At 36.4% G+C, this 17,651-nt stretch overlaps 1 protein-coding gene across 1 annotated transcript; it reads left to right on the forward strand.

The window, feature by feature from the left end:
* The first annotated feature begins 6,330 nt into the window (after positions 1 to 6,330).
* Positions 6,331 to 7,425, forward strand: LOC127835615 (uncharacterized). The gene is made up of 2 exons (XM_052362052.1): positions 6,331 to 6,668; positions 6,777 to 7,425. The coding sequence occupies exons 1-2, from the start codon at positions 6,331 to 6,333 to the stop codon at positions 7,423 to 7,425; spliced, it is 987 nt and encodes a 328-aa protein (XP_052218012.1).
* The last annotated feature ends 10,226 nt before the right edge of the window (positions 7,426 to 17,651 follow it).

The following is a 17,651-nucleotide window of genomic DNA, read 5'->3' on the forward strand; positions in this document are numbered from 1 at the left end:
ATTATGTTTGTATACATGTGTGTTGAACAAATTAGTGTTAGTTATACTCTTTAAATAAACAATTTATGTATGATCGCAAATATCAAAATTCGTGAAACCAATTATTTTCCTTCAGTAAAATATGACGTTATTACTGCTTCTGATGACGATGTGCCTATATATGATCTTTGTTTTCTAAAAGACTCGAATCCAACTAATAAACTTTTGTGATATAACTCAGTACAGATAAAGCACGATAATTAACATTCGCGTTTCGGCTTATATGATATATTATAATATAGGTTTGGGGAAACAAGTTTAAACGTGGTCATCAAAGAAAACAACCAACCCGACCCACATACCTCTTTATCTTCATCAGTGTATGCTGCAATAGGGGCACTCTGTTCACGACCAGAATGAAAATATCTTGAGTCCAGCCTGCACCCTTAGAGAAATGAAAAGGTAGTGGCTGACTAGCCTCTAGGTAGCGGCTACATAGCCGTTACCTACAAAGGTAGCCGAAATAGGTATCTTGGAGGAAGCGAAAGTCAGCCAGTAGCGGCTAGGTTGCGGCTGAGTAGCAAAAACCTATGGCCGGTATTGGCTACCATAGCCGCTGGACGTGTTTTATTTAACAGTTAAATATTTTTTAAAGCATCAAAAAAAATTACGGTCTCAATAACCTTGTTTTGGGGCAGAATGTTTAGCATTCGATACATATGCTATTAAACATATTTTTGGTTTTAAATATATTTTGAGAAAGAAAAGGAAGTACAGAAAATGGAAGTGCATATCGTTGTCACTTTATTGTTTTAATTATTGGATTTAAGTTACAATTGAGGTTTAGCGTGCCTTCGCTGTCGTATGGTATGAAATATGTAACTCGTGTAACGTAATTTCATTCAAACTCTGGATTTTAATTGACAACAAGTCGGACGTGTTATTTTAGATAACAGTAAAATACTTTTTAAAGCTTTGAAAGGGTTCAAAAGTATTTCTGATTGTGTGTGTGTCACGCATAATTTAAACCTCCATAGGAATTAAATAACTTGCTGTGGCAGGAGTACGGTTTCGTAAACCGTGTTTAGTTCAGAATGGTAAGCATTCGATACAAATGTTGTTAAAATATTGTGGTTTTAAATATATTTTGAGAAGTAAAGGAAGAACAGAAAATGGAAGTGCATATCACTGTTACTTTATTGTTTTAAGCATTGATTTAAAGTTAAAATTAAGGTATACTAAATTTAGTTTGTATGACTCCTTTGCGCTCGTAACCGTGCCGTTATTACTAAATTTCAAAAATTTAGGTAAGCTTGTCGTTAATACTAAATTTAGTTTTTTTATGACTCCTCCGCTCTCGTATGATATGAAATGCGTATCTCGTGTAACGTAATTTTATTTCAACTCTGGATTACATTGGCAACAAGTCGGACAATTGTATGTTATTTTCGATAACAGTAAAATACTTTTTAAAGCATCGAAAGAATCGAAACGTATTGCCGATTGTGCGTTTGTCATGCATATTTTAAACTTCCATAGGAATAAAATAACTCGCAACAGGATTACGGTTTCGTAAATCGTGTTTTGTGTAAAAATGGTTAGCATTCGATACAAATGTTATCAAAAAATATTGTGGTTTGAAATAAATTTTGAGAACGGGAAGGAAAACAGAGAAAAAGGAAGTGCATATCGTTGCAACTTTATTGTTTTAAGAATTTGATTAATTTTAAAATTTAGGTAAGCGTGTCATTTATACTTAATTTAGTTTTTTATGTCTTCTTCGCTCTTGTATGGTATGAAATACGTATCTCTTGTAACATACTATTATTTAAACTCTGGATTTTAATGACGACAAGTCGGATGTGTGATTTTACGTAACAGCAAAATATGTTTTAAAGCATCAAACGAATCCAAAAGTATTTTGGATTGTGTGTTTGTCATGCATAAGTCAAACGTTCATAGGAATACGATAACACGCTATTAAAAAGTAGTGTTGTTTTAAAAAACTTTTAAGAAAGTGAAGGAAGAACATTAATGGAAGTGCATATCCGTGTAACTTGTTTTGTTTTATGCATTTGATTAAAGTTTAACTTGAGGTTAGCGTGTCGTTAATACTAAATTAAGTTTCTTATGACTCCTGTTAAAACTCTTATGACCCCTGTTAAAACTGAAATAATGTCATCAATCTAACCTACCGTTTAAGTTGCAATCGATATTTTAATCATCCCAAATGTGTGCTACGTTTAATTTTAATTATTTTGATTATTTTTTTTGCTTTGTTGCTCACTTTTATTTATGATATTTACAATTCAGCGCTTATATTGTAATAAAACAAACTTACATTATAGAGAACAACATTATGTTATATTAATACCTAATCGGATTTCATTTTTATTTTGATAATTTTTGTAGTCATCCTTTGTATTCTTTGCACAAAATGTGATCTTATATTACTATGGCAGTTATGAATATGGCTTATTTTCACTATGCTATACACAGTGTAAATTTGAAAAAAAATGTTCTTCTTTTAAATCCCTAATCAAATTTCATTGTTATGTGCCAGAAAATAATTTTAAGCTCACCTGGTCAAAAAGTGCGCATGGTGAGTTTTTGTGATCGCCTTTTGTCCGTCGTCTGTTGTGCATTGTCAACATTTGTTAACACTTGTAGAGGCCACATTTTTGCGGTTTGAAAACATGGGCACCAGAGGGCAGAGCAGTTTTCCTTATATGACTATTATAAACCCTGTTAACACTCTAGAAGTCACATTTTTTGTCTAATCTTCATGAAACTTGGTCAGAACATTTGTTTTAAAGATACGTCAAGTTTCAAATTGTTCAAGTCCGTTGAAAACCATGGTCGCCAGGGGGCGGGGCAATTTTCCTAATATTGTTAAAGTAAATTGTTTTCATATTATAGTATCATATAATTATTTTTTGTATATTGATAGGTTTGAAATTGCTAATTATCCTCTAACGACCTTGTGTTTCAAGATTGAATACTTTCCTTCCCAGAGGAAAGAGGTCTGGGTTTGCTTCTCAGTGGGGGCTTCAGAGGATAATACATTTTTAGAAAAATTAATATATTTGCTTTACTTTGTACCTAACTTAACCAAATAACTCTGACACTGTCTTTAACAGAATGAAGGTTGTGAAAATTCAATTATGCAAGAAACATGTATAATTTAAGGGTTGAATAAGACAGCTTCATGTAACTCAGAATGGACATCCATTTTAGTTTTTTATGTCAATACAACAAAAAATGCATACCGGAACACACATAAAATAGCGTGTTCAATATAATAGTGTAACAGTATTATATATGCATCAAACAGAGGACATGGAAAATAAAATAATAATTAACTATTTAAAACTTTTGTTAAGCACAGTTTGTTTTTCATAGATTTGCGAATATGCCTATATATACGAAATTAGGAATACTTCTTATTGAACTAATGCAGTATGTGCTTTGGAACTGGAATTACATAGTATTGGGACGCTGGTGTTTCACGTCCAGACGGTCCTTGCTTTCGGAAAGCTGAAAAGTGTATATGATCTCCCCACTCATTCCATCCCGCGAAACCCTTAAGTCGAATACATGAGCATAATTTTATTTTCGTAACTGTTATCATATTATTAAAGATTTCAATAAAATGTTTTTCATATTTATCTTTGGTCTAAATACTGTGAAATTATAGTTTGACTGAGAGAGTGATGAATTTTGTTTGATTTTTGTTCACATTCAAACGGATTTTTTTTAAGTAAGCAACAAGGAAGGTAGGAAGTACGTTCACAAAGTCCTGCTCACTTAAGCTCTCAAAGAACACACTCACACCTGTTCAGTCCAATACGTAAAATATAAAGAATATGGAAATATACTCCTCCGTCGCATGATCCACAGTCGTCGCTGGAGGCTATTGAAAGTTGTGATTAATGAATTGTATTTTAGCTAGCTAGCGTTGATAGCCGTTGGATTGTACAGCATATGTTTGTATGCGCTACCAACGGTAGTACTAATGGTAGTTTTTATTTAAGAATGTACGATCATGTCTACTTTACGATTATTTCTTTACATGGGCGTACACATATCAGAATAATAATTATGTATTATAAAGACAATAATAAATCACTAAGTAAGAAAACATGCTTATTGTTATGCCTTTAATCGTGTTTCATTGTACATTCATTGTAATGCTCAAAATTAAACGGCGAGAATAACAAACACGCGTACGATTGACGACATTTTGTGATCTCAAGTTGTCAAACGCTTTCTGTTTTCATTACAATTATTTTTACCCATTTATACACAGTCATGAACACATGAACAATATGTTGAAAGTAAAAATAAAAACATACAAACATTCATTTGATATATTTTCACAATGATTACTAGGCGTTTATAGAACATATCTATTAGGCGTTGTCAATAGTATGAACTTACTAGCGTCCACAGTGCAATTTGTTCCCGCCCAGTCTCCAATGCATGCGCAAAGATACCCATTTATCTTGTCTTCACACACACCTCCGTTTTTGCAAGGGTTGAGAGCGCATTCGTTGATGTCTTAAAAAATAAAGATTAAAATAATTAAAATAATGACAATATAATACTTATTATTTAAATTGTTATTATTAAAATGTGTAGTAAAAGTAGTACTTAAAGTAGAAGTAGTAGAAGTAGTAGAAGTAGTAGTAGTAGTAGTAGTAGCAGTAGTAGTAGTAGTAGTAGTAGTAGTAGTAGTAGTAGTAGTAGTAGTAGTAGTAGTAGTAGTAGTAGTAGTAGTAGTAGTAGTAGAAGTAGTAGTAGTAGTAGTAGTAGTAGTAGTAGACGATAACGATGATTATGGTTTTTATAATTGTTAAATGATATCAATTATAAGAATTGCAATGATGATTAGCATAATAGTGCTGACGGTGCGCTGTAAAATAAAAAATTATCTACTACCACATGTTTTGCTGTTGCAGACCCGGCATATAAAAGACACCTTTTTTACCAATATGATATAGGTATTGTTCTTGGACACTGCGCTTAATGCAGGGATGACACATTCTGCCTAAATTGGATCTAAGCGAGACGTGACTTCCTTTAATAATAATACCACACAAGCGGAGAGTGTCGTCCCTGATTAGCCTTGCGAACATGCATTAAGTCCAGGTTTCCTAGAACGAGGTTAACATAAGTTCACCCCACCTTGATCACATTTCGGACCGGTCCAGCCCTGCGTACATGCGCACGTGTAACCGTTCTGCTGGTTTGAACACGTGCCACCGTTCTGACAGGGCGCCGCCACACAAGCTGAAAGGTACATGATCATCAATATACGGATCTGGACTTTGCAAAGATACGTTTTAACACATACTCAGCTTTATTCGCCGAAAATCATAAAAATGTACGTTATTTTATTTGAAAGTAAAATCGCACGAATGGCACTCTGCCACTGGACCGATAAAACGGTACACAGGATAGATTATTATATAGAATAATTGCGTAAGGTTTCTTCTTCAAATAGTAGTTCCAACAGCGACATCCTGACCATAATCATCCTCACCTCATTATCATCAGCCGCAGGACATTACCATTATCATCAACAGCATCAACTACAAAAACATCACCATTCTACCATCATCGCAATTATCTCTTTTTTATTCATCATCAAGATTTGTATTATCTTTTTCATCATACTATTATAATGTTATAAACATTATCAACATATAAAATCGATGTATACCTCATCATTATGTGCTTATTAATCCCATGTGTCAAGGCTTTAATTTAGTATCCATATATTTGTATTCCTGACATTTCCATATCCAAACGAATGGGCATTGGGATGCTAGTAAGATTGTTATTCTGAGAAAACAATGCTCTGTTTATGTTAATGTTTATGTCAATAATGAAGGTGATGATGATAACGCTGAAGATATGAAATGACGAAGGTGAAGTTGGTGAATATAAATATAATGATGATGGGGATTTTGATGCTGACAACGACGATGATAATGATGACTATGATATACGATTGCTGGCTGGACTCATGAAACTTTAATTCTGGTCGTGAACAGAATGCCCATGTTGCAGCATACACTGATGAAGATAAAGAGGTATGTGGGTTGGGCTGGTTCTTTTCTTTGATGATCACATTTAAACTTGTTCCCAAATCTAAATTATACCCTATCATATATATACTCATACCAAGTTGCAATGAAATCGGCCAAAAACTTTCAATATATGGCTCCGGACACACACAACAAAAAATATATAAAGTATAATCTAAGCAAATCGGAAGAACAGGCAATCAAAGAATTACTCCACGACGATGACATAGTAATTCACCCTGCCGACAAGAGGTCGGAGATGGTGATAATGGACAGGGAAGACTATGTCAAGAAGCTGAAGTGTGAAATGTCGGACAGTGAGACATACGTCGCGGTGACGGATGATATAACAAGGATTTTGAAATACAAAGTGAAAAAAGTGGCCGATACCCTATACAAGAAGGGGTCGATCGACAGTGACCTTAAAAGGTATCTCACCAGCGGCGGTGGAACTTCCGGTAAGCTTCAGGGCAACATGAAGCGTCATAAACCTGGGATGCCTCTCCGCACTATTGTAAATGGCCGCAATCACCCGACAGAGAAAATGGCGGAAATAGTGGAGAATGAATTGCGCGATCATGTGACGTCACTTCCGTCGTATGTGAGAGACACAACCGACTTCCTAAACAAAATAACACAGATACAGCAGCCGTTACCAGACGGCACCATCATATTTTGTTTGGATGTAAAGGCTCTTTACCCCAGCGTACCAAGAGAAGAAGCCCGTGCTGCAGTAATTGAAGCTCTCAATCGGCGAGTGCAACCGGAAGTACCAACCAACGACATAATCACAATGATGGACACTGTTCTAAATAACAACACCATTTCATTCAATGGAGACCACTACATGCAAAATGAAGGAACTGCTATAGGATCGCACTTAGGAATGAATTACGCATCGACCTACATGGGAGCCTGGGAGACAGAGTTATTTTCAAAATCAAATAAGCATCCAATAGCCTACTTCCGGTTTGTTGATGATGTTTGGAGCTTGTGGACACATGGTTTGGAGGCACTAAAGACAATCCATGCGGTTGCAAATGAAATCCATCCACGAATACAGCTAGAGCTCCGCTACTCAACAAAGCAGCTCGAATTCCTAGACACCATGACGTCTATTCGAAGAGGAAGGCTGGTTTCAGACCTATATACCAAACCAACAGATCGGCACCTCTACCTGCACATGGACTCGTCGCATACCGAGTCTACGAAGAAGGCCATTCCGTGCGGCCTAGGTGTGAGGCTGAAAAGAATATGTTCGGAAGAGACGGACTACAAAAAACACAGAGATGAGATGAAAGAGCAACTACAGAAGCGAGGATACAATGGCCGATTCGTCGAGACAGAGCTGTAGAAAGTTGATAGCAAGAAGCGAGAAAATCTGCTGCATACGAAAGTGCCTTCAAAAAGTACTTCCAGGGTACCGCTCGTTATAACTTTCTCCAGAGCGCTACCAAATGTCGGCCATATCCTCCGGAAACACCTGCCAACACTCCACATTTCAGATCATATGGAAAACGTATTTCCTGAACCCCCGTTAGCAGCATTCAGAAGAGACTGCAACCTTCAAGACATATTGGATCATTAAAAGCACAACCGGATGTTTTTCCGAGTTCCCAACAGGAGCGGACCTTGTGGGGCACAGAGGTGCGCAATCTCTCCATACATGATGGAGGCTGAAAAGTTCAGCGACACCACCGGCAAAAGCTACAATGTGCGGAACGAGGTCACCTGCAAATCCACCAATTTAGTCTATGCTGTACACTGCGAACGGTGTAAGACCTTCGTATACGTAGGAGAAACGGGATATACCCTGTACCAGCAACATCTTCTTAACCTGTCCCGGATACGGACTCGACACAACGACCCGGTAGCCGAGCACTTCTACACAAACGGCCACAGCGTGGCAGACTTCCGGGTCATGGGACTCGAAAAATTAAATGGAACCGACGAGTACCGGAAGACCATAGAACAACTTTGGAAGCGCAAACTGAGGACGTTCAAACCATATGGACTAAACACAAAATACTAAACTTGGCGCGCAATGTAACGTGCGATAATATAACGTCACTTCCGCTAAAGATGATATGCTTATTCACAAATAAACGCCGCTGAAGAAGACCGAGAGGTCGAAAGCTACGGCAAATTTAATAAAAGCGTTTTATTTTATATAAACGGCTAAAAGCGACTTTATTATATGCAACAACGTGATGGCATATCCCGAAACGGAAGATATTGAATTTGCGCGACTGAAGAAAAAACTGGAAATATTTGTCGATATGAAAGCCATAAACAGTTCCTGCTTGATTGTATAAATTCAGAACTAATTCCTACGGGATTCGACATTTAATGGAAAATGGATCTTGAAACCAATAGTTATGAGGCCGCCAGCGTATCAGACATTTTACACAAAGCATCGCTTTCTCTGATGTCCGAAAGTGTCGCCGTCTGTGACCGTGTTCTGAAAGAAACTCAACAACTGAAAATGGACTATGAAAATAAGCTTTCATCGCTTATCAGTAAACCGCAATTTGACAAGAAACTTTGTGAACTTACAGACTTTTCATTAAAAATGAAAATTGATCTCATCAGAACTAAAAAACGAAAACTTAAATTACTTCGAACTCGGAAGATAAGTGCAGACGAGCAGTGTCTTCTTTTGATTGAAAAAGAATGAAACTGCTTTTTCCGGTGTATTGCAGCAGGAATATTCGATGATCCCGAGAAACATGAACTTGTAAGAACTTCTGTAACTAATCACATGCTGGACAACGAATCCACTTACAAGAACTATATTGATGGTGATTACGGTGTACACATAAGCTGCATGAAACAAAGCGATGGCAACTCTCGCTCTTGGGCTACAGAGGCGGAAATATTAGCGGCTTCCACATTATACGACGTAGACATATACGTGAAACAATACAGCAATGGATGCTTTAGTTGGCTGCGATTTCCTGTCGAAAGAGAATCGCCAAACCGATAGTTCATTTGTATGCGGCTTGAAAACCAGCACTTTGACTTTATTCGGCAGCATGAAAGACGTACGTCCGTGATTACAAAAGAAACAACACTCTCCTCGGAGGAAATGCAAACCACACTGTGCATGGAAAAAACAAAGACGAAACATGACGAAAATAAAATGAGTATTGTTACCAACCTGTCAAAGAAGACGTTAACTGATGCCCAGATATCCCTGCTGTCGAAGGGACTGAAGTTCATACCGACTAGAAAAACAATAGACAAAGGAAAATTACTTACAGACTTGTCAGCGTGGGAACGCAGTATGCACTTTAAAGAATATTTATATTCAGAAGACGCTGAACATAGAACCAGAGAAGATGAGCATCAATACAAAAAGAAGACCTCGACGTGGACTCCAAAGGCTGGCCGCGACAAATGGCTTGACACATATATACAAGCGGTCAAAGACGACATAATTTGCGGATTAAAACGAAACTTTAAGTATAGTCTAAGCAAATCGGAAAAACAGTCAATCAAAGAATAACTCCACGACCATGACATAGTAATTCGCCCTGCCGGCAAGGGGTCGGGGATAGTGATAATGGCCAGGGAAGACTATGTCAAGAAGCTGAAGTGTGAAATGTCGGACAGTGAGACATACGTCGCGATGACGGTTGATAAAACAAGGATTGTGAAAAACAAAGTGAAAAAAGTGGCCGATACCCTATACAAGAAGGGGTCGATCGACAGTGACCTTAAAAGGTATCTCACCAGCGGCGGTGGAACTTCCGGTAAGCTTCAGGGCAACCCGAAGCTTCATAAACCTAGGATGCCTCTCCGCACTATTGTAAACGGCCGCAATCACCCGACAGAGAAGATGGCGGAAATAGTGGAGAATGAATTGCGCGATCATGTGACGTCACTTCCGTCGTATGTGAGAGACACAACCGACTTCCTAAACAAAATAACACAGATACAGCAGCCGTTACCAGACGGTACCATCATATTTCGTTTGGATGTAAAGGCTCTTTATCCCAGCGTACCAAGAGAAGAAGCCCGTGCTGCAGTAATTAAAGCTCTTAATCGGCGAGTGCAACCGGAAGTACCAACCAACGACATGATCACAATGATGGACACTGTTCTAAATAACAACACAATTTCATTCAATGGAGACCACTACATGCAAAATGAAGGAACTGCTATAGGATCGCACTTAGGAAAGAATTACGCATCGACCTACATGGTCGACTGGGAGACAGAGTTATTTTCAAAATCAAATAAACATCCAATAGCCTACTTCCGGTTTGTTGATGATGTTTGGGGCTTGTGGACACATGGTTTGGAGGCACTAAAGACATTTCATGCGGTTGCAAATGAAATCCATCCACGAATACAGCTAGAGCTCCGCTACTCCACAGAGCAGCTCGAATTCCTAGACACCATGACGTCTATTCGAAGAGGAAGGCTGGTTTCAGACCTATATACCAAACCAACAGATCGGCACCTCTACCTGCACATGGACTCGTCGCATACTGAGTCTACGAAGAAGGCCATTCCGTACCGTACTTTAAATATGGGTGTATCAATATGTCATAAACAACTTTTTTCATCAAACAATCAAAATCTGAATTTTTATTATATATATATATATCAGAATTTTGTATTTTGTCTTTTGATAAAAAAAAATTGTTTTATGACATATTGATAGTGTTAAAGTGACTTGGCCAAGCGGCAAATTATTGTTCTGGTAGTGGCACGAAACGACCATCACCCGGGGCATAATTTTAATGGAAATGTGTTTAATATTGTATTAATTAATTGTTTAGCCCTTAAAGGGATAAGTATTTGGTTTGCTTTGTTTCATTGTTATATTTTAAACGTCCATAGGAATAAAATAATTCGCTACGACAGGATTACGGTTTCGTAAATCGTGTTTTGGGTCAGAATGGTTAGCATTCGATACAAATGTTTTTAAAAAATAATGTGGTTTTAAATAAATTTTGAGAAAGGGAAAAACAAAAGAGAATAAAAAAAAGAGAAAATGGAAGTGCATATCGTTGTAACTTTATTGTTTGAAGCGTTGGATTAATTTTAAAATTTTGATAAGCGTGTCGTTAATACTCAATTTGTTTTTTTTTATGTCTCCTTCGCTCTTGTATGGTATGAAATACGTATCTCGTGTAACAAAATAATATTTAAACTCTGGATTTTAATGACGACAAGTCGGACGTGTTATTTTATTTCAGTAAAATATGTTTTAAAGCATCGAACGAATGATAATCCAAAAGCATTTCGGAGTGTGTGTTTGTCATGCATAATGTAAACTTCCATAGGCAAACACTAACTCGCTGCGACAGGATTAAGGTTTCGTTAATCGTGTCTTGGGTCAGACTGATTAGCATTCGATACAAATGTTATTACAAAATATTGTACTTTTTTAATATACATTTTCAGAAAGGGATGGAAAAAGTTAAAAAAAAAAGTGACTATCCTTGTAACTTTATTGTTTTAAGCATCTGATTGAAGTTAAACTTGAGGTAAGCGTGTCTAAATTAAGTTTTTAATGACTCCTTTTAAAGCTGAAATAGTGTCATAAATATAACCTACAGCACGGAGAAATTACGTCACAAGACATACGTCATAAATTGCGCAATCCGATGCATAAAAAATAAAAGTACGGAAAGCCGGTTTTGAGAAAATGTTAGTGCAGGAGCAAAATAGTATTATTTGTGATTTAATCGAAAAAAAACGGCAGAGCTGCGCCGGACGTCTGAAATAGTGACAATTATATTCTATATAGTTTTGCATGTTGGCTGTTTTATGCTTTTTTGTGTTTTTTACGTTGTTGCTTGCCGAGGTGATAGCTAGCTATCCGATATGTCAGAGGTGAATTTTGAATTCTTAAATGAACCGATTGGCATAGTTTCAGTGCAGAACATAAAACACATAGCAATCATATATGTCATTAAAACACAGCATTTCATAAAGCGTGTACTAAAGCATATACATTTCAGTTATTTGTTAACATGACAAATCTCGAACTCACCCTGGAAGCCGTGCAGCCTCACAGCGTCTATCTCCACCCAGGTGTTTGCCAAGGTGCAGTCTATATCCAGCCGAATTTGGTTCGAGACACAAGGAATTGTAGACTGAAAATAGAACCACGTTCAACGTTTACCGGTGGAGAAGGAATTTTCTGCTTATTTATTTCAAAGCGTTTTTAGAAAGCACAGCAACAATTATTGTGAGAAAATCAGATATACCACATGCATATTTGTATGAGTCGAATTGAATTCATAAAATAGTGCGGTGATACTTCTTTCACGTCAGAGTTGCGTGTGCTTACTACATCCGCCATGTCTACAAAGGATGCGGCGATGACTTGCGAAAACGTGATGTGACCCGACAGATATGTGGGACGGTAATGCTGGAAGGTTTCACAGCGTCCGGAACGCACTGACGTAATTGATGACATAGAAAGAGCGCAGTGAGATAGATATTCTTGCGCATGGCGACTGAATTCACCGCTCTTACTGTAAAGTCGCCTTATGTGTACAGGTAACATTACACTAAATATTTGCCCCATATAATTCAATGTAAAAGCAACACATTTAAGCGAAAAAAAATGCAACAATGTGTACATAGAGATCCCAATTACCATATCTTTACTTAAAGGTCATTCTAAGCTGAATCGATCGATTAAAGAAAATTAAAAAGACATGTCATGTACACAAATAACACAAACGAAGAAAGAACTTGACACAAATTAAATTCAACTGTATTTTTTTCACCTTCTTTTTTTCCGGCCGTTTTGTAGTGGATAGTAATTTACTCAGTGCAATGTCAAACTATAAGAATTGTCTCTTACTTTTTAATATATCAGGGATTAAGAAGGGCAGACCCATTAATATCTCTAAAAGATAAAGCCAGAATAACAGTCTTAGTGTAAAACACGCCTTCAAGTAAAATATGCTGATTTGTTTAGAGAGTACAGCCTTGATGACTCGATTATGTAGTATAATGAAACCAGCGTTCGTTACACGCGCATGTCCTCCACCTCACAAGGACGTCACGAACTATTGAGGCCTATTCATGTCAATACCACGCTTTAAAAGTTTGTACTGTTCTTGTGTTAGTTGTGATTTACGTTAATTCGTTCCTTCCGATAATTTAATGATAAGTAATGAAGTCTCCAAATTTTCTACACGACTATTACGAAATAACAGAACAATGAAACTCATGTTCCACTACTAGAAGAGAAATAAGTGGAAGCTAGTATTTTATTTAATGCAAGTTATCAATTAACCGTATGTAAGATACAAGACAATACAAACAGTATGACAGAGCAAATAAGCATGGTTATGTCTAGGGTCAAGGGTCTTCGAATGGTCCATGCAAATAATTGCGGGTATAAACCGGTTAAGAAGTTTGAACTTACTTAACCTAAATTATCTGTTCGTTCTTTTACCGTAAACGATGGACTAAATATCCTCGCATACTGAATACGGGATACTTGGGGCGTCGACCATAGCGTTATCCACGTGCCTGAGACATCGAGGCACTTAATGGCCTTGACACCGCCAGCATTGTAAGTCTCGTAGACGTCGACTTTTGTTACGTAGACGGGAGTTGCGAACTGGAACTGAACACCACATTTCACGATGGTACATGTATAACGAGTTCCCAAACACTGAATAATGCGTTTCTTTAATAATTAAAGAAGGACACAGTAATAGTTTCAAATAGTAAGTTTTGTATTAACGGAGAAATACAATGCAGAAAAACAGGTGCTTGTAAAGTGATGATTTATTAAAAGAATCTCGCACTTCCAAGCTATAACGGTATTATTCTATGACGTTACCACTTTGGTTTAAAATTGATTTATAAATCTTACTAAAGGAGGACAATACAATTTCTCAATAACAGTGTACTTTCCCAACCTCCAAGAACTGATTTGCGTCGTTGTCTTTTGAGGCCCATGCTCCATGGAGATCCCCGTATGAAGGGTACACATTTGGAAAACCCAGTATTTGCTGCGCACTCCACCTGAAAAACGAATTACACTAGATGAGCCGCGTTCTTGGAAAAAAATACGCTTACATTGTTGTTCAATATTAGCCTGTGCATTTCTCACTTGCTAATCAGGGACGACACTTTCCGCAAAGACCTCGTTTCGTTTAGAAAAGAGACTTCATTTAAACGCAAATTACATATAAGCGGACAGTTTCCCCGATAACCCATTGCGGACTTCAAATGCTAATCCGAGAAGACCATTGAAGCACATGTATTAAGACCCTTTTCCCAGAGTGAGGTCCATATAACAAAAATGTTTCGGGGAAGGGTGATTATGAAAACAGATGAAAACAGATGAAGGGTCCCGCTCTACCGAGGATGATCAGCAATACATTTTTAATGTACCTTTTACGTCCTGTAAACCAGCTTGTTTCGTTTTTCGTAAATGTTACAACGCAAAGTCGGACATGGCACCTCAACATTTTGCATCGAATATTGTGCTTAAATATTGTTTCAGCATAAATGACACGCATCAACAAATTACAAACACAACAATATGATAGTTCAAATAGCATGCACTTAAATATTCATAATTGCGTAAACTCGTATATTCGAGACGGGTAATATTATTTAGAAATAATATATCGAATAACATATTCTTATTGTATGTGTTTAAAATATGTTCAGATGTAGGGCACAATTGGTTCCAATGATATTTTCATTTAAATGCCCTGTCTCCATAGAAGCCATACAAATAACTTCTACGGCTTGCACACAATTGCTCGAGTTAATGAATATTCAAACTGCCGGTACTTACGTGTCGGTATTATACTGCGACGAAAAGTTTAACACTTTAGAGACCCACTGTCCTTCCTCTGTAATAATAGTACAACTGCTACATAGCATAATGCAGCAAAGCACATCAAATTTAAAAGTTGAATTTGAAAAACTGTTTCGCTTCCTTAAAAAAACATGGCTTCGAGGGGGGGGGGGGCAGTTTTCTTATACAGCAATAGTGAAACCTTGCTAAGGCACTGTTTAACACATTTATTCGCAAATCTTCATGAAATTTGGTCCGAACATTTGTATCAATTAAATCTCAGCCAAATTTGAAACTGGGCTATCTGAGCTAAAAAATTAGTTAATATATTGAATATACAAAAAGCATGTTTATACCACAGAAGTCTCTTTGTTTGTCTAATCTTCATGAACATCGGTATGAATATTTAACTTGAAAACTAACATTGGACATATAAATTAAGCATTTATGTTTCATAAAGTACTTTTTTTTTTGTGATAATAGTTTAGTTACTTATCATCATCATTATCATCATCACCATCATCATAATCATCACCATCATCATCATCATCATCATCATCATCATCATCATCATCATCATCATCATCATCATCATCATCATCATCATCATCATCATCATCATCATCATCATCATCATCATCATCATCATCATCATTATCATCATCATTGTCATTATTTCCGGTGGTATAAAAAAACACAAAATAAGATGAAGTAAAATGTTTTTTTAGTGATCTGAGTGATATTTTATGGTGATATCGAGTGGATAAATGTGTAGGATAAAGAGCAAAACGCAAGTATGACAATTAAGAAAGTTACATCATAAAGACATTAAGAGTTTGTTTGAGACTTTTTTCTCTACCGGTATAATCACGCTGGGTATGCGGATACTTTGATTACAAATGGCACTTCGATACCAGATAACAACAAAAGCCACGCGCGAGAGGTAAGTTCATCAGGGTTTTTTTACAAGTTATATCATGAAAATAAGTTTTTTAGACAAGGCGCATTGTTGAGTTTATAAATGGTGTATCCTTTTCTATTGCAAAGAAAAAATCACGGAAGAATGGTAGATTCCCCCCCCCCCAAAAAAAATTTTTTTTTAGAAAATTCGGTCGGAAAACAGCATAAACTGAATGAACAGTTAACATTTCAACAAAATAAAACTACTTAGAAATATTGCAAGAAATTGTGTGATATTCCAACATATATGATATTCCAACACTGTGCTTCAAATACTAAAATTTTGATAGTATTCAATGAAATGTAAACGAAGCTAGAGCATGTTTTAGTAGGTGGTATTCATGAAGTTGCGGATACTTTGATTCCCGATATAGGGCACTTCTGATAACAGAGACTTTCAACAAATTGGGCACTCTGATAACCGAGTTTTATCTTCTACCTGAAATGCATTTATGTATATTATGGCTATTCTTACCAAACATTTTGAAGTACGAATCAATTTGCATTATCAAGCCCGACACATTGGGAACCTTTGCATAACGTAATTACATACACATGTAAAATATAACCAATGGCTTTGTTCGTTTAAAAAAATCTTATTACTATTAATTTATATAATTAATATTATAAGTGCAAATTTTAAATAAGATTCAAATGCTTATTACTGAATATACGTCGTAAGTGATCTATCTATGCGTTGAATAATATATTTCAAGTGACGACCGAAAACAATTGTCTAAATAATCAACTGGTTTTAAAGGGGCCGTCCAACAGATTTTGGCATGAATTAAAGCTTGTCATTAACTGCTTTAAATGCTTTATATTGATAAATTTAAACATTCGAACGAAAAATCTCCAGTAAAAAATAAGAATACAATTTAAAAAAAAAGAAGAAAAAACGTTAACCTCCACAGGGCTCAAACCACTGACCCCTAGAGTCATGGAAGCATGGCGTAAAATTTCTCCCGACTTTACCACTCGACCATCCACGCTCACGTCAAAAGAAGGTATTTTTTTTAGCTATATAACCAATCCTCGTAGTTTCCCAAAATATCGATTAGCGTCGAACGACGCTTTAATCCCTTTAAGTCCCTTTAAAGTGGTAAATTGAGATTTAGAGAATTGAAAATACAACGGATAATGTGGATCAACACGACTGTGTTCAATTAAACTTATAGCAGGATTCTACATGTAAAGCGGCCAATACACCTCATAAAATCCTTTGTCATTGGTGCTCATTAGAATCGCATCACGAAGACGATACTAATGCGTAGCCACAAAATTTAAAAGAGATTGGAACACTCCCTTTATATTGAGCTCTGCTTATAGGGAGCACTTCCCTTTCTCTTTTATTATCATATTCCTAAGGGATAAGAACATGTTTTGGTATTTCGTTTTTAATTTACGTCAGTACATACATTTTTATTTATTGCCTGCTTACTTTAGCAATATTCCACAGCGAATTCTGCATTTCTGATTCACTAAATAGAGTGTGTTTTATCTGGTACAAAGTGTCGAGTTATCTGGAATCGAAGTGCCATTGTCTTTGAGATGATCGGTAAAAGAAGTGTCCATGAAAATTTGGCATCCGACTCTGAAAACATTTAAATTTCCTCAAATACGTTATTTCACTAAATTTTAACATGTTGTAACATTAATGGACATATTGATCTTTCATTTCGATAAGTTGGCACGTTCTTGATTTATTTCCAAGTATTTTTTTATTTTGTTGAAATACGTACTGATCATCGATTTCATGATGATTATCGATGAAATTTTATCTCTTTTGTATAATCCAATGTTTTTTTCACGACTTTCTTAAC

This window comes from Dreissena polymorpha, chromosome 6, assembly GCF_020536995.1.
Source record: "Dreissena polymorpha isolate Duluth1 chromosome 6, UMN_Dpol_1.0, whole genome shotgun sequence".
In the NCBI taxonomy this organism is placed as follows: Eukaryota; Metazoa; Mollusca; class Bivalvia; order Myida; family Dreissenidae; genus Dreissena; species Dreissena polymorpha.

What these genes read in the sequence shown, in the direction of transcription:
- LOC127835615 (XM_052362052.1), top strand. Translation starts at nt 6,331, where the DNA reads ATGGTGATAATGGACAGGGAAGACTATGTCAAGAAGCTGAAGTGTGAA. An exon ending in CATGTGACGTCACTTCCGTC is followed by an intron (nt 6,669 to 6,776) that starts GTATGTGAGAGA and finishes TCTTTACCCCAG; the next exon opens with CGTACCAAGAGAAGAAGCCC.